The 18,639-nt window shown below is 42.0% G+C and overlaps 1 protein-coding gene across 1 annotated transcript; it reads right to left on the minus strand.

Annotated features, from left to right (window-relative positions):
- Positions 1 to 8,383: 8,383 nt before the first annotated feature.
- Positions 8,384 to 15,073, minus strand: LOC136512096 (cytosolic endo-beta-N-acetylglucosaminidase 1-like). The gene is made up of 11 exons (XM_066506092.1): positions 14,242 to 15,073; positions 14,002 to 14,139; positions 13,809 to 13,918; positions 13,598 to 13,709; positions 13,396 to 13,503; positions 12,060 to 12,172; positions 11,905 to 11,986; positions 11,277 to 11,357; positions 10,737 to 10,786; positions 9,607 to 9,742; positions 8,384 to 9,327 (listed from the first exon to the last, which is right to left on the minus strand). Exons 1-11 carry the CDS (start codon positions 14,704 to 14,706, stop codon positions 8,542 to 8,544), a joined length of 2,181 nt encoding a protein of 726 aa, XP_066362189.1. The 5' UTR covers positions 14,707 to 15,073; the 3' UTR covers positions 8,384 to 8,541.
- Positions 15,074 to 18,639: the final 3,566 nt, after the last annotated feature.

Here is an 18,639-nt window from a genome sequence, read left to right on the forward strand (position 1 = left end):
CCAGCAAGGTTCTCCCTAGTATTCACCACGACAGGGGGGGGCATCAAGAGGGATCGGGTCAACAAACTTGCACCCCAATTCCTACGAAAAGAATAAAACAACAAGACAAGGAAAATTAAGCAAAAATGGATACAGCAAAAGAAATACAGAAAGTACCCGCACGAAGAGAAAATGACTTACAGCTGGAGGCGGGTTGTTGGCAGAGAACTCGGAGACAGTAAGCGGGACAACGCTTGCTCCCTTCAGCATCTTCTGGAGACGCTCGAGAACCTCCTCGTCGGTCAACTCAAGAGCAGGGACCATTCACGAAGGATCCTCAGCCCCAGAGTACTCGAAGCCAAAGTTCTCTCGCTCTTTCAGGGGTTGGACACGATGGCGAAGAAAACTTGAGATGATTCCGAAACCGGTCAAGCCCTGCTGCTTCAGAGTGCTTATCCGCTCAAGGAATGGCTAGATCGCCTGGAGCTCGACTGGAGTCAGGGAGTTCTTTTCCCACCGGTCGTTAACCGAGGGACCAGATCCAGAATGCACGGCAAGAGAAGGAATCAAATTGGTGGCATAGAACCAATCAGCGCGCCAATCCCTCACAGAATCAACTAGGTCATAGTCAAAGAACTTGCTTTTCAGACCCTGGCGAAACTGAATCCCACAGTCGCCAAGAACGTTGGTATCTTCACGGCGGGGTTGAGGCTTCAAACGAAAGAAGTGACGGAAAAGAGAAAGAGAAGGAGGAATTCCAAGGAAAGCTTCACAGAGATGTACGAAAACAGAAAGATGGAGGACGGCATTGGGAGTTAGATGGTTCAGACTAACTCCAAAATAACCAAGAAATTGATGAAGGAAGGCGGAAGCAGGAAGGCAAAGACCGGCACGGATAAAAGAGACGAAAAGGATGATCTCACCAGGACCTAGAGCAGGGACCCGATGCTCGCCAGGAACTCTCCATTCAGCAATGCCCTTGCTCTAGATCAGACCATCGCTGGCAAGCTCGCGGAGTTGGTCTTCAGTTGTTGTCGGAGCTAGCCAAGCTTTCTGGGCAGCCCTCATGGCCACGAACTCCTGGTTCTCGATCACGGAAAGAGACGACTCCTCGTCCATGAAGGTTGCCTGGGACTTGCTCGTAGCTTTCTTCCTACCCATGTACTAACGGAGGCAAGAAGGAACTAGGGGAAGAGAAGGTTTGGACGGCGACGCTAAGATGGCGGCGGCAATGGCGACAGCGGATTTCTGAAAGCTAGGGTTTCAAGGCAAGAGAAGGGCAGTAAAGAAAAAGAAGATGAAGGGTTTTTAAATGGATTTTACAGCGATAAAAACGGCCCACCAGGCCCGTTAAGCACCGTGTGAGAACGCAACGGTCCATTTACTGACACAGCTAAAATAACGGAGGGCACAAATCCACACAACGGTATAATTCAACGGGCAGATTTCAGACTTATCCACCCAGCACTACGGCGGAGTTATCAGATTACTGCAAAAAACAACCCATCAACCATGAAGAAAAGAAGGGCTACCTCACAAGGAACATAAGAACTCGGTTCTTACGGAAAGAACTCGGGAATCTCATGAACAACCAGGATTACAGCAGAAAAATAAATGACAACTCAGAAGACAAGATTCTTTCCGTTATAAGCGACTTCAAAAATAGAAGATTACAAATCTTACAAGACCCAACGAACTTGGTACCACGAAAAGCAAAGTCGCAAAGAGAAACCCGGACACGGCTAGGCTTTGGAACGACTACGTGTCCCAAATCGCTACTCGATAGAACAAACCGCACTCGGTTATACTGTTTTCTTCAAAGGACGGACGCAGTGCACCCAAGGCGGAAATCAGCAGAACGGCGGGACAACATGGAGCAGAGAAGGCCGGCAGACATCTGTCTACCCAAGTCCGATGTGATGCTGGATATGGTGTTGATCTGCACCGGACAGTCTCAAGACAAGCGGCGAGGATCAACCCAGAACTACCAGATGAAGGAACAAAGCCCACATCACAAGACTTCCTCCAACTACAGCCACGTACATCCTGGTACATTGCTGCTGCGGGATTAGCCTACCTCTAATCCCTATCACAAGACTTTCTCCAGCTACGTCAAGACACACAAGAACTACGAAACACGCCCGGGGGCTGCTCTACCTCACAAACTACCATATTCATGACTATAGAGACTTCAGAACAAGCAACAAAACGCTCAACGAATCAAGACAACACTCCAGGAGGGTATTTATAGACCGAAGGAGCGGTGCACATGGGTCAGGAGCACCAACGAAACAAGCCTAACAAAGGACACAGTGAAAAGACATAATTCAATGAAAGATGACTCAGGCGTGAAGGAACAGTACTCAACAACAAGCATATTCGGGAGAATATACCAACACAGTACAACCCGTGAACAAAAGGCATTTACACTCAACCACCACCATACAACTACATCTGACAACAGCAGACTACCAGAGAATATGCCAAGACCTTGCATCCGAGTTTTTCCTGAACAAAGCAACCCGGATATATGCTCGGGGGCTGCAAAAGAAAAGGTATACAATTCTTTCGAACAACTCAGAATCAAGACCCTCCAACTTTTTGTTCCAAATAGCAAGAGGCTCGGGAGCTACACTCAGTGAGTACACTTTTTCTTTAAAAAAAGCGCACGTCACTCAGAACACTTCTTCAAGACAGACGACTTCAAGGCCACAAGATAAAAAGAACCCGGACATAGCTAAATCAGAGCTCTTTTCAACAAAGAAACCGGGTATATGCTCGGGAGCCTTTCAACGAAGAATCAGAGGCTCGGGGGCTACATCCAAATGGAGGTACTTTTTTCTTCAAAAAGGTACACACCACGCGAAGATCTCACGAAGCGCTGCACGGTTTCGCTCAAGAAAGCACTCGGACAACGCTTGTTCCTACTCAACAAGACTTGAAGGAACAAGACGAGGCTTTCAGAACTCAACCATGAAGTGCTCGGGGGCTTGTCGGTACGGGACCCACGGGATACCCCGCAAGGAAGGAAGAAGAACTAGCCTAACTAGGATTCTTCCTCTGTAATCTTAGTAGTGATATTATTCTGTAATCCTACTAGGAACTCTCATTGTAAACCGACTAGGACTCTGGCCTCCTGACTATATAAAGGAGGGCAGGGCTCCTTGGATCGAGAGTTCAGACAACAATTGTACAACACAACACTTTACAATCAATCCAACGTAAAGGCCAACGCTGGCTGGACGTAGGGCTATTACTCGATCAAAGATCGAGGGCCCGAACCAGGATAAATCAACTGTCTCTTGCGTTAACCGTCGAGTTCTGCATACGCTGAAGCCCGAACACACTGCCCCGGGTACCCCCGTGGTAGGCTATCGGTGGTAAAACATCGACAGTTTCTTAGTACATATGCAACTAAATGAAATTTTCTATCCAAAACCAATTTGATGTATAATGATCTGCAATAGGGATGAAAACGGTACGGATATTTTCCGACCGTATTCGAAACCGAATCCGTTTAGAGGGGTTGAGATCTGTCCGTATCCGAGTCCGGATATCCAACATCCGATACTGTATCCGTATCTGAATACTCAAATCGCATATTTATGATGTCGATATCCAATCGTATCATATCCAACATAGTTGACACTATCCGTATTCGAATCCGAATCCAGACAGAAATATGAAAACAAATGTAATATCGGTGATATCCGTCCGTATCCGATCCGTTTTCATCCCTAATCTGCAACATTGGGTGTACTGTTTCAATGGGCTCTTTTATGTTGTTGTTCAAGGCCCAAACAGGCGGCCAGAGGGGGTGTCTGTGCATGGGAGGTGGGAGCCCCAAAAATACTTTGCAATAGTTGGGGCGACGGTAGGGGCATCTGCAGTGCTTTTCACTACGGGAGCTTCTAGCCAAGCCTTCTATTTGCCGCTTTCTAGAACTTTGATACTCCCTCCGTCCCAAAATAAGTGTCGTTCTCGCTTCCTGAGGGTCAAGCATTTTTTATTTTGACCAAATATATACAAGAAAATATTAATATTTATAGTACATAATTAATATCATTAGGTAGATCATTGAATCTATTTTCATAATAAAATTGTTTGGATATAATATTGCTAGTATTTTCTACAAATCTAGTAAAACTTAAGAAAGTTTGACCGGCACGAATACTATAGTGACACTTATTTTTGGAACGGAGGGAGTATTTAAGTTACTAACAAGAAGGCACGGGCAATGTTATTATATGCTAAAATCAATTAGCTAATGAAATCGAAATATCTTCAGAAGTTTGTGGATTCTTTCTAAATTTTCTTTTTATGGAGTCCTTGAAACTGGCTAGATATGCTTAGAGATTCATCTGCCATACATGTTATGGATGGATTTTGCCTCAAAAAAATGTTATGGACGGATGATGTGGTCTATGTAGCATGAAGCTCAAACATGAGATAGACCCAATAAAGTCAGATCTCTGGTTCAAATATCATTTATGTTTTCAGCTGAGCATGCAGTAAGAATAGTGTTACTCATCTGGATCAAAATACTGTTTATCTGAATTGTTCTTTGGGGTCACATCTGAAAATCTTTGTAATCATGCTGCACACAGCCACATTGAATAGACTATGAAGTCACTCTGTTTCTCTGTTCTGCGGATTTTGTCAGCATGTTTTAGTTCCTGTGTGAACCAAAAAAAGTTTTGAACAGATTGTAAATTTTCATGGCCAATTGTTATTGTCATCTTGATCATGGGTGATGAACTATGTTTGAGATTTATCTTTCGGCTCATTGGAGTTATTGTTAGTTTTTGTTTGGCAGGGTCTCTTGGGAATAATGTTATATGGGATATGTTCCTTGCTTTCCTGAAAATGACTGTAGATTTCCGTTTTCATTTGACCTGACCAAGGTTGCCCAAGCAGTAGCCTCAACAGTTTTGTAAACATCCTTGGAACTGAAACTGGGGTTTAGCCTCAACAGTTTTCCAAACATAGTTGGAACTGAAACTGGGTTACGGTTCAGTTCCAATAAAGAAGTTTGCATGTTTATTTTTTTTTTTTAAAATATCCAGATGTGTTATGAATAAACTGAAGAGTATGTTGAATAGAAGTAATAGTTACATGTTGCCATTAGTGTGTCGTTATCTGATCACTAGATAATCTAACTAGGCAACCAAGTGGACCATGGCTCTGGCTGTGTGAACCAAGTTGGTTGCCATCAGTGCAAAAGTCATGCTCATACTATCGAAAGATAGCATCAGTGTGAACAAACTGTTAAATGCCCTTTGGCAAAGACCCACGACGCACGTTGCTTGCTGCTGCTGCTGGTGGGTGGACTGGGGAGGGGGTGTAAAATGAAGGTCGCTACAGGGATGGACTGGATGGTAGTTTGGTCAGAAACTATGAGCCTCTAATCTGTCTAAACGATGTAATGCTGAGCAGTGAACTTGTTACTTCTGCAAAATACAGTTGCAGAGTTAGATTGGATCTTTTCACTTGGTTATTGTGCGGGATTACTTCATTTGTTACTTCCAACACATCCTATTTGTTTGATAGCACTGTTTGTTTATACTCAAAGCTTACGTGTGCACAATCCAGTTTCTACTTGGTTATACTAGAAACAATGTGTGCACAATCCCTTTTTTTGTAAAGTATAAAAGGATATTAAATACTGAAGGGTTTTATGAGAGTAATGGCTGAAGTAGCTAATGTATACTTGTCAAAGACGAAACACTGCATGCTTTCATATAGCAGTATGCAGTTTTTGAGAAGTGTTTGTTTAATCAGTTGTAACTTAATGATCTACTGTTAATTGCTTTATCGTTAGGCAGACAAGGTTCTCCTGGATGATGAAGCAAGGAGCCTGCAATTTTCTGCAGTTGATTCAGGCGAGTCCCTTATCTGGTGTAGTGTCCGGTTAAGGGAGTAGATTGATAGCTGGTGCTTAGGAAAATGCAGTATATGAAGTTAGAATGCTGATTTCATACGTGACATTTTATTCCTACAGTTTGGTTCGTTTTCTTATGGTCTTGAAATCACTTGGATAACTGTTAGAACTTCTTTGCTGAGCCCATGCTTTGTTGCAGGATTTATTCACTTGTACTTTTTGCATGTTGCATTACCAAGATTGGAAGGGAATAGTATCGAAATGTGGCTGTAGTCAATCAGCTAACTCCAGTTTAATGCATAGTTTGCTTGCTTATCGCACTTTGTTGCTTGCTCCAATACTTAGAAAATATGCAGTAGTTTCTGCTCCCTCCGTTCAAAATTGTAAGACGTTTTGGCTTTTACATAAATTTTGCTATAGGATTGCTCAGTTGCTGAAATGAAAAAGAGAAATTGGCATATTACTTTCAGAAGATGGTTAAACGAGAACATGCAAAATCAGTTGAGAAGACTACATGACATTCTGTTCAGATGCAATGTAAATAATATTTCAGACAGAGCAAGATGGGATTGGAAGAAATCTGGTACCTTTTCAGTTAAGTCAACTTATAAGCATCTATGCAAAGATGAGCTAGGTCACAGTCTCAACAGAATCTGGAAGGCTAGGCTACCTTTAAAAATTAAGATCTTTTTGTGGCTTGTGATTCAGAATGCTATCTTGACTAAGGACAATCTGGTCAAACGCAAGTGGAAAGGAAATGAATCATGTGTGTTTAGTGAAGAAAAGAAATTGTGGAGCACCTTTTTTTTTAATTGCTAAGTACAGTTGGAGTGTAATACTGTAATTGCATTTGCTCTAGGAGTTAAGTGCAGATCGTGTAATCCGGAACTGTTCTGGATGTGGACTAAATTGAGCTTACCTAATGGGAAACAAGCTTACACAGTGGGGTTAGCAGCTATCTGCTGGGCTATTTGGAGAACAAGAAATGCTGTACTTTTGAAAAGAAAAGAGTGAAATCTTCTATAGAGATTATTTGTATGATGTGTTCTTTCATTGCTTAGGTCAGGTTTACCGTTTACAGCAGTCCAGTATGGTGTCTCAGATGGGGCAAGGCGCGGTCGTGTGGAAAGCTTGAAGATGACGCCCATTCAGTTTCATGGTCAGATGCATGAGAATGGCGGATGGTCAGCTGCTGATGATGCATGAGGAGAAGGCGGATGGTCAGCTGCTGATGGTCTTGGGCGATAAGATTGAACTTAGGTGTCTGAAGCTAGCCTGTGCGCTGTGATTTTTGGCCTTGGGCTTTGTACCTTTGGCCTTGTTTAAATCCAGGGTGTAAAGTTTCGGGGTGTCACATCGTACAGAATCCATCAGTAATCCGCGAGGCGAATTTATTAAGACTAATTAACCCGTCATTAGCAGATGTGTTACTCACATTGTCAAATCATAGACTAATTAAGCTTAAAAGATCAATCTCGCTAATTAGTCGTAAACTATGTAATTAGTTATTTTTTAAGTCTATATTTAATACTCCATGTGTCTAAACATTCGATGGAATAAGGAGTAAACTTTAGGAGAGAAACTAAACAAGACCATGTTTTTTTTTTCTTGTGCTTGACCTGTCAAAGGAAGTGTAACTGTGGTGGTTTGGGGAGCGGTGGTTCCATATAGGCTGATCCGTGATCTCTCTGATCAGATATAGGGTAGTTTTCTGATCAGATATAGCGTAGCAACTTGCGACGCTTTTGCTACGCTGTGTCGTTGACTGTGTGATTTTGTTACTTTGTTAATGACATTCGGGTTTACCGTTGTAGAAAAATAAATTTTACTACGTACCTAAATATATGTTATGTCTAGATACATGATAAAATCTATATATTAAAAAAACCAAATTCTCATACATTTTGCAATGAGAGTAGATAGTACGTGATAAGTATTTCCTTGTATGACAACCCAGAAAATTGAAACTTGAATCTTATTAACAGTGTGCGAAAAAAGATCATCGAGCACACTTGGCATTCTCGGTTTTCAGTTTAATGCATAGTATTTCCTGAGTCTGAAGCCTTGCCCAACAGAAACATTGGTGCCTGGGTTGCATTTCATTCTCGATATTCCCATTCCCGGAACACGGGCTCTTTAATCTTGTGCTGGTTGAGCCTGACCACCAGATTCACAACAGGGTTTCCATCTCGGCAGATGGCTGCTACAGTCGCAAGATCTGACTAGAAATGACCAGCCGACCTGCCAGACCAATCAGCAAGTTCTCTGAATTTCGTGGAATATCAGATGGTTAAGCACTATGAAGTCAAGTCAAAAGTTTCATTTCGATCATAGGCGGAAACACAGTGCTGAATACCACTTGGTGTCCCCATCGTAAGGCCATAAGGGCGCTTTCAACCACCAACAATTCATTCATTCCGAAGAATCTGCGGTTGCATGTGTCGGCAAGAGACCTCTCCAATTAGGATCACCAAATTTGCAGAGTTCTTGTATTCAGATGAAAGAAACAAATTCAATGGGTGTACACAAACAACATATGAGCAGAAAATGCTGAAGAAACAAGTATTATTATTCGTTTTTTTCCTTCTTATTCTGTATAAGGATAACATAGATTATTCTGTGGGGGTCTTTTACATGTGTGAAAGACTAACTGAATCAAGCGCACCAGGGTTAAAAGAATGTCACTCAGAATGGCCAGGGGATAAAAAGAAATTTGGACATTCCTCAAGTTCTTGCCAGCTTCCATCGTGTGCAAACGCTTGAATGAAGAATTTCACACCAGTGATTTCGTTGGAGACCTCTAAGCCCGATACGTAGAAGGCATCGACACTAGCAACTCCAAGATAGCTTCTGGGAGCTTTCACGTCTGAATCTGCCATCAACTTCTCCACATAGATATTGTACTTGCTGAATGGTGGTTGTCGTTGATCAGGGGTCTTCAGCTTCCAGCTGATTTTCAGACTCACAAGTTCAGATCCGTTAGAACTTTTTGACCACGAAATGTAATCACCTTCAGTTACCCATGATTCTGCTGGAGGGAACTCTGTGTTTTTGTCAGTATTTCGAATACTGATGTGGCCTAGTGATGCTTGATACAGTGATGATCCATCGACTTCTTCTTCCAAGATGCTACCATCTTCTGTTTCTGGACGGATTTGGCCAGTAAATTTCAATGTGCAGACAATGTTGATACCAGTTAATGTGTAGCCAGCACTGGACCAAACAGTTGCTTTGTAAAGGACCCAGTCTTGGTTATCTGGAGAATGTAGTTGCACAGGGACCCAATCTTGGTTATCTGGAGCATGTAGCTCCACCTTATCGGCTTTAACATATGATCCATACTTGTGATTTTGTTTCTTTCTGGTGAATGTTGCTATGTCCTCTGCAACAAGAATTGATGTACCCTGCTTGTTTCTAGAAGACAGATCCAGGGACAACCCTAGAGCAGAGTTTGCATTGGCTCTTACCTGAAACAAGCCACCAAAAGATGCTAAATCATGAGGCTGGAAAGACAAGGATCCATTGAGAAATAGAACACAATGGTAAAGGGACTAAGGGAGCTCATGCAGTAGTGCAGTACCACTGTGAACGCATTTCTCCATTCACATTCAGGGGATTTTGTCAATGTTGGTAACAATAAACAATCAATATAGTTCATGTGATTCAGTTTTATATTTCCAAGGAATTAGATCAGTAAGAAGACAGTTAAGATAACACAATAAATGTAAATACATCTTTTTTCTAACCGAATAAAATAGATGAACAGGTCCATCTTCCATGGCAAGTCCTCCATTAAAAAGTCGTTCTGAGAAAACAATGTTCTGCCGAAGAGTTCCTTTGGCTGTCAAACAATTCCCTCCACTGTACGGTCCATCCTTGAAACTATTAAGCATCCAGCAAAAGAATGTTATAAATGGAAAATAATTGGGATGATTATTTTGGAAAATAACGTAAGGAAACATTACTAAATGTACAAGAAAGATAAATGTTGTGTGCACTAATGAAATCATCCAGTTCAATTGTCCGGAAAATTAGAATTAAATGTATACTCAGCATGATTAGCACAAATGCAGAATATAAAACTAAAGGTTCATGATTGGCACACAAAGAATAATATAAATCATAGTTGATGTAAACTATGAGCGGAAGGTCCCGGGTTCGAGTTGCAGTCTCCTCGCATTGCACAGGCGAGGGTAAGGCTTGCCACTGACACCCTTCCCCAGACCCCGCACAGAGCGGGAGCTCTCTGCACTGGGTACACCCTTTTTTTTATAGTTGATGTAAACTAATCGTGAAATTAACCAGAAAGCTTAAGTTTGCTTCTAATAGTAACTGAACTAAGACTCCGCGAGGTGCGGTATCAGGGGTGAATAGAGCGGTATCTGATCCCAGGGTACCTCATTACGTGTGGGTTCGAACCAAACGATCGTATCGCTATTTGGCCCCGTCCGCAATTGGATTGCGTTACATTTGGCTGAACCAAACAGCTTGTAAGTGGAACAAATACCCTATGTGGCCAGGACATGTGTCAGCAAACACTTCAAATAATGCATTCCAAACTTTTTGGGGCTCAGATTTCTATCTTGTTCAGCAAGCTATTTTAGTGACATGCTAATTTGTATGATCTTAAATAAAAGATGATGCTTCATTTACACAATGAAACCTAAAGTCGAAATATTTAAGCAGTTATGAGATGAAGTGCAAGTAGGTGATAAGTTGCATATTTCAGTAGCCTTGAGTGCCAACCTGTGTTTCTTGCTTAAAAAATAATATAAATCATACACCTCACTTTTCATCTTAATATAAGAAATGAAAACTGTATACAAGAATTCAATAAACATGAATTACCATGTAGCCAAAGAAGATGTGAACTTACTCCGTATAGGCTTGCAGGTGAACTTGATCTCTGGTGTATTTAAGCATAGACTGAGAAAAAATAAGGGACATTGTCACAGTGAACTTCAGGATGGTTTGATACATGCCAGCTTTCATGAATAAGAACCAAATTTCAGAAATGGGATAATGACAGCAGATGGTATGTAAAAGGCATTTTTTTTGGATCCGTTAATGTAAGTTGGGGAAACTATAGATTGATTATTGAAGGACAAGAACATGTACATACATATATATATAGGTGAGGATAGGGGCGGCTTATGGAGACACAAACAACCTCCAGTATCCTTGCCTAATTCAACTCAATCTACTAGAGACCCAGACTTGGAGTCCAAATACAACTCCACAGCCCTAGCCGACCTCTATACAGAGATCAGGCCGGCTGGACATAAGCCCATATGGCTGAAGCTAATAAGGCCTAAGGCCCATAACATAACCCTGTCTAACAGTTAATCTGAGTCAGTGTGTATATACAACGATACATGGAAGCATAACTCAACAGAACATGTTGACAGCATGCTACCTGGAAACTTTGGCAAGAAATATTGTTCCATGGATCGCTGGAGATTTGCAATCCTTCAACGGATACCTGATAACCATGACCCTAATGGGAACAAAAGTTTACAGTGCATCAATATTTCTGAACAAGGAGAAAAACAGGGATATACATTTTTTGACATTTGGCAGAGGAACTGCAAAATCTGGAGAGATGGCGTGCAGAAAATAAAAACATAAACAATAAATTCAGATGCGATTGACTAGATGTTTCCAATCATCACATATGCTGCCAAAAAAAATTGTATTTTGTGAGCATAGTCTACATAGACAACTGAGAGAACCAAACTTAAAGAATGACAGACTTTGAAAGGAAGTAAACTTATATGATAAATGCTCCTGTCTGCTGAACAAAACTTGTGGGTATGAGCACCTGGGTGCTCCTAGTCTAATATTGGAAGTATTAAAATAGTTATTCATGGCACTTAGAATCAGCATTAATGAGTCAGGGATTCGCAAAAAAATGCTACATAACATATAATCCCGATTACCAAAACATGCTTCACTGTATTGCCAGATTCTGTGTACATATATATACCAGTCTTCCACACCCAATATGATAAACTGATAAGGAATGTAGATAATTAGTCCAATACCTGATTAAAATCTGAGTAGAATGGTAACTGTTCTGGATAGCTCCGAAGAATACCCCATGATTTTTCAACAAGGCCCCACCAACTGCACAGCTACTTGGTAAATACATTGCAGAAAGTGCAACGATAATAGCAGAAAGAAGTCAACAACACATTACTGATTCTGTGCGCTCTGAAAGTCAGGTGGTTGCTTAGTTTCATATACCCATCCAGGAGCAAATATGGCAGCTGAGATATCAACTTTCTTAAGTAGATCAAGGGCAACATTTGTCTAGCAAAATGCAAAATTGTCAATAAGTCAAATATTGGAAGGTGAGAAACTGGAAGGCATAGTTTACATAAAACTATAAAAGCAGAGTAGCGATATGTACAACTGAGGGTTTCAGTGGCGGAGCGTGAACTAAAATTAAGGGGTGCAATCACGAAGGTGCGAGCCCAAGGAGCTGATATGCGCGAGGAGACACCACTCGCCATATTTGACCACCTACAGTACCTTCTGTGGCACCGAGGAGCACAAGAGAGAGCAACCTCGGTGGCTCTAGCAAGCGTTGTAGTAGTGACGACTGCAGACGGCCTAGGTCTCATTTTATCATAAAACTATCTAGCAAAGCCTACCCAATTCAGGAATTAGCATAAAGAGATATCTTGATGAGCAAATTATGATAGTGGGACATCTCAATCTGTACCAGTGTGATGCACTATACTACTTGCATAGCTAAGATGGGAAGTCAAATCGTAAAGAATAATCGACGAAAAGACTAGCTGCAGTCCCTTCTTCCTGGGCAACTGGTACTCTGTGAGCACTACAACTGCCCAGATTAGCAGCTGGCAATCACAGCAGTAGTTATGGAGGAAGACACGGTGTTCGAGAATCTTTTCAGAGGAGGGGGCACAAGCCCAGGCTTACAACTTTACATTTATCAACTCTATATAAATGAGTTCTCCCAACAGAAAAAAGAAATGTATATGCAATACAGTAGTAGTAATTTGATTATTGTCTAATCACAACATTTATGTCTACAGTCTGATAAAGGTGATCATATAAATACTTTAGCATCCATGGTTGCATCAAGATAACACTAAGTGTGAGAAAATTGTATAGGTATAGTTTAAGAGCCGCCAGCCGCATGTCATTTCATTAAGAAGAAAAGGTACAAAAAGGAAGAGGGGGGTTATCTCTCCCAACACACAACCCCGACCAGGAAACCGACTCAGTCCATTAATTATCTAGGACGAGTGACCAAGCAAAGAGCTTATGCAACGCGGAGGCCCCTGCCAAGCACCACAGGGCATCCTCATTGGCAACCGAATGTAGTCCCACTTCTATGTTAGGCCTAGCACCCTCAAACACATAAGCATTCCGGTGCTTCCATATTTCCCAAGCAACTAGGGTGATTACAGTTTAAGTTTTGAGTAATAATTAGGTAAAGCTACAAGAATTTTGTTAGTATAAGAATGGACCATCTGAATTAGATAAAAGCAGAGAACACATACAGTCCACTGACCACCACCGAATGTATTTCGTCCAAAAACATCAATACCCATGTATACATCAAATTTCCTGTTTCCAGCAACTGCAGCTGAATCTTGTGGGTAATTTTCCTGCAATTGTGATGCCAATTTCAGCAGACTACCACTTAAGATTTTAAGTGGCTTCACAGAGTTGCAGGGAAATAAAATAAGAAGAGAGGACTACCTTCCATGTATAGTTGGAAAATAACCCATCACATACATCAAAGAATGGCTTATTGTACTTGTTGAGCTTATCCTGCCAATCAAGGTCACCATTCACAGTGATTGCATCATACCTGCAAAAGCAAGTAAAAGCCAACAAGCATCATCAACCAAGCTTGATAACTACAGCCTGTCATGTTCATAGTTACAACACAGTTGGAAATAAACACCACCATATGACTAAAGATCCAGGAACTGCATCGTGCATTGTCGTGGTTAGATGCTTGACGAACTCTTTCAGGTTATCGATGAAATGAATGTCAAGCTTGACCTCAATGTTAATCTGAAAGACGATTCAGTATTAGCATTCAGCAATCAGCAGCAAGCATATATCCAGCAATCACAAGATGGCACAACAGACATTACCAGCCAACCATCAAATCCCAAGGTATGAGCCAGCTCTGTGAGCCTTTCGGCATACATCTGTGCAGAAGCCTCGGTCGCGAGCATCTCTTTGCAAACCTCCACGCCTTTATCGCACTCTGCAATGAACGTCCCTAAAACCTTGGCACACAGACAAGGGGGAGAGGAGGAAAAAAAAGCAAGCTCAGTTGAGCTGACTGAGTCCAGAGCCGAAAGCAGACGGAGTAGAAACAAGGCGAAGACCTTGACACCGTGGAGGTGAGCGGCGTTGATCCAGCAGGGAGGCGGGAGGGTGACGAGGTAGTGCGAGAAGTAGACGAAGACGTCGACGAGGTGCCAGTGCCAGAGCGCGTAGGCGTCCGGGTTGGCCCCGCCCTGCGGCGCCGCGTCGTCGCGGTATCCGCCCTCCATGTCGTGGCAGACGAGGACGCGGCGGCGCTGTGGGAGCGGCGAGGCTGGCGCCGGGACGGAGGCCCTGTTGAAGGGGAGGTGGAAGTTGGCTTCGGCGGAGAGGTAGGCGCGCGAGGCGAGCGCGGCTAGGTCCGTGATCGGGTAGGACATGGGCGGCGCAGGCGAGGACGCGTCGAAGGGCGGCTCCCACGCGCGGCGTTCGTCGCCATCGGACACCTCCGGCTCCGCGGCGGAGGGGAGCATGGCTCGGACACGGCGGGCGAGACGGCGGAGGTGGCGGCGCGGGGAGACGGGCATGCGCCGGCCCGGCGACCGGCCGTTGAATTCGGGCAAACGAAAGCAGTTCCGCAGCCGGAGCTGGCAGTGGCAGCGTGCGATGTGTGTGGGGCCCGCCCGTGGGGCTGTGGTTGACTTCGTCAATGGGTTGGGCTTTCAAATCTCTGCTTTCTTTGGGCCGGACCTAATATGGTGGGCTTTAAACTAGTTATTTTTTTCTTCTTTACTAATTTATTATGTGTCCCAGACTTTTGACCTAATTCGTGACAAAAAGCTTTTGCTATACAAATTCTATAGAACAAACAGAAATTGGGCTTCAACAAAAGAAGAACAAACAGAAATTGAAGGTGGCTATATAGAGTGAGCAATTTTCATTGCAGAGTGACAACCAGCAGAAATCAGATGGAAGTGAAGAGGCAGACAAGTAGAGAGTCGTCGATGAGTTGAACATGTATATATAGCCTTCAAAAAAAATTTGTAAATATATATGAAGTCGAGTATACTAGAGGAGAAGCTAGTGCGTTCTGTGGAGTGAAGATGGGAGGACCGATGTCCCGCACGTCTTGTTGCTTGCGGCATCAGTACCCTGCACGACACGGGCAAGTCGTGCATGATGTGTGTATGCTACGGTAGATGTTACAGTTTTCATTTCTTTGGATCAACCCAATAAAACTCGTTCAAATACTTGAACTGGGTCAGGAATTCCAAAGCAAGAGGGGCACTAGCACTACTAAGGGCCTATTTAGCAGAGCTCTACTTGCTTCAGATCGACGAAAAATAGACTCAAATTCACTTTTTGTAGCTAAACGTTTTTTTATCCATCAGCTCCACTGTGGATCTGATCCACTAAATTGGTAGGGCTCCAGGGTGCTCCACAAAATCGAGAGTTGGAGAAAATTACCCACCACTGCTACTAGTTACACAAAAATAACACTTGGTTCTTTCTTTCCCGTCATCTTCCTCGTTTGCGCACATATGCTCGCCCGCCCCGACCGTCGTGCCACCCCTCGCCGATAGCCGCACCACCCCTCGCCAGCAGCCTTGCCTGGCCAGCCGCTACGCCCTCCGCCCTCGGCTGGCCGCCATAGCCATGGCCGCGCACGGCTGTGGTTGCGAGCTCGGGCCCTCCATGTGAGTCATCGGGCGGAAGAAGCTTGTGTTTTTTTTTCTTTTACATTTTTCCATTATGGTGGATCCTAACCTCCTCAGCGAGTCATTGAGGTGTGTTGCTTGTGCTCCTAACCTGCGGCGCGGGCTTTCTCCGGACCGGAGGCAGCGTGAAAGCGGTCGAGCGCTCCGATTTTTTTTCCGAGGCGACGCGATTAAGACGAGGCAGTCCGATTAATTACGGTGGTGAGGATAACATCCCAGTCTTTTTAGTTGTAGATAGAGATAATGGACGCATTTTTTTTTCACTTGCATGCTGTGGTATTTTCACATCACTCATGCAAGTGAATGTTGCTATGACAAGTGTTGCAAGTTGCCACGCCGTCTTTTCTCCGATCCGGAATTGATTTAAATTTTTCTTACACATGTGTTATTACAAGCTATTACACGGAGGCCTGCCGTCGGTGGTAGATACCTCTCACATGATCTGCATGTGTTGTTCTTATCCTGTTGGACTAAAGATTCCATGTTAGGTTTGGTTTTGATCGGAAGAAAAGATCTGGCCTTCAATTTTCTTGTAAAAAGATGAAAACTTCGAATCATATCATCTTAGAGATGGACAAAATGTTCTGGCCTGTTCGTTGATTGGTTTTGGGCTAATAAGTCTGACGAGTGTTGATTCGTTGGGAGAGAAAAATACTATTGACTGACTAATAAGTACTGGCTGAAACCAACGAGCAAACAGGCTGGATGACAGGAGATACTTGGAAGCCTACTAGCTATACATAATCGCTTGTGTAGTTGTGTCCCGAGTTAAAAAAAAAAACAGTTGTGTTCAGTGCAATAATGTACGGTTGGCTGGTATGATGACCTCGCATTGCCCCTCTTTAGTACCAGTATGGCACAATCTATATCCATATATCTTATCTTATCATATCCTACTCTTTCTTTAAAACAAAACTCCACTCGCTATTTATTAACATGCAAGCTATTAGTTAGACAATGAACCATCACATACAACTAAAATGCACTAAGCAAAAATCCACTAGCTATTTTATCTCAACATGAAAGTTGTTCAACTAAGCAATACACTGTCACATACAATTAAAATCCACTAGCACATAGAACTGTAATATCCAAGTCAGCAATACACATAAGCATTTTGTTGTCCACGTCATCATACCACACAATCCACTAATCCGCAATTCCCACAGCAACACGTGGGGCATGCTTCTTGTTCTTATAAAGCTAAACTCCACTAGATGTTTTATCTTTTCACGCAAAGTGTCTACATCATTTCCCACTAAGTGTTCCACTAACTTGCAATCCATTCATTCAAGCTATCCATGTCATCACTTATTAGTTACAAAAAATATCCACGTCATCTCTATTATGTGTAATATTTTTAATCTTTAATCTATTAACGTACAAATCATCTATATACGTTATTTGTTTCATCACATATTCTTCCATAATATGATCAAATATTCTATTAGTATTTTTCTATTAGCTTAATGATTTTTTATTAGATCTGATACAATAAAATAACATGCAAATCAAATTCATATAGTACACAATATTTAGAATACCATATAGTAATGCTATTATAACAGATTTATTTTTAATAAAATATCACGGCAACACGCGAGGTATGTTTCTAGTTAACCTTAAGCAAGTGTACATACTCTCGCTTCTTAGAAAAAAATATTCTACTTTTCTTCAATCAATAACCAAATTTTTATGCAAAGCACATCAATACTTCTGGTACAAAATAAATGTCATTAGATACTTCCCCGTCCTGAAATACAAGATGTCCAAACAACTTTTTAGGACCAAATAAAGAGCTTGACAAAAGACAAGCTCCTCACTAATTAGTTACTTCAGTTGTTATCTGCTCAATTTTCTAGTAAGTCATAGTTTAAAAGGCATGCATGCCATTGATTTTGTATACCAATTACATGAGTCATTTCAAGCAAGATAGTGTTTAAAAGACATCCATGAACGGGATTTAAAACGCAAGCACTACAAATGAGTGAGGTTGAGCAATACATAAGACCTTATAATTTAGAATAAATTTTGAACATTTGATACCTTATATTTCAGGTAGAGAAAGTATGTGCCATAAAATATATTCTGTAATCTATATTTAGGGTGATAAATATTGATACTCTTTTTTTTATAAACTCAGTCTAACATAGAATGATTTGACTTAGGGGAACTAGAATATTTCACTTAGGATAAACTAGGATGACTTTCTTTTAGTTTAGGATGTAGGCAGTATATGTGAATTTTGGTAACTTTCTCTCTCTAAATTTTGGAGCTAAACTGCATTGTTTTCTTACATTTTTATTAAATCTATAGGCGTTATTTTCTATAATTGGAAAAAATATGTTATAATCAACTGGACCTATAGCCATTTGTGAGTAGAACATACCTCATGTGTTCTAAAGAATATGATATCCGGCATTCCAAATTTGTCCAAAAACATATCATTGCAACCCACCAGGCATCCATTGTGCCACCCACATTAATTTACCACACACTAATTAAACCTAGGAATGGTAACTAATCTGCATGTCTATATGCAATTTCTAAATTATATGAGCCCATAGGTTCACTGCTACAAAACTGACAATCACTGTCAGATTATCACTGTCGGTTATTTTGGGATCGTGGCTTCGACCAACCGTGATAGGTGAACTATCACTGCCGGTTTATGGCTTAAACTGGCAGTGATAGGCACGGTACTATCACTACCGGTTGAAGCCACACACCGGTAGTGATAGTCCACCTATTACTGTTGGTTTGTGACTTGAACCGGCAGTGATGGCTATTTTGCATAAAAAA

The sequence above is a fragment of the Miscanthus floridulus genome, chromosome 16, assembly GCF_019320115.1.
Source record: "Miscanthus floridulus cultivar M001 chromosome 16, ASM1932011v1, whole genome shotgun sequence".
NCBI lineage: Eukaryota > Viridiplantae > Streptophyta > Magnoliopsida > Poales > Poaceae > Miscanthus > Miscanthus floridulus.

Coding starts and splice junctions, on each gene's coding strand:
- LOC136512096 (XM_066506092.1), bottom strand. CDS start 14,706: ATGCCCGTCTCCCCGCGCCGCCACCTCCGCCGTCTCGCCCGCCGTGTC. Junction 13,919..14,001: donor TGGGATTTGATGGTTGGCTG/GTAATGTCTGTT, acceptor ATCGTCTTTCAG/ATTAACATTGAGGTCAAGCT. Junction 11,987..12,059: donor TTTCAGAGCGCACAGAATCA/GTAATGTGTTGT, acceptor GTAGCTGTGCAG/TTGGTGGGGCCTTGTTGAAA.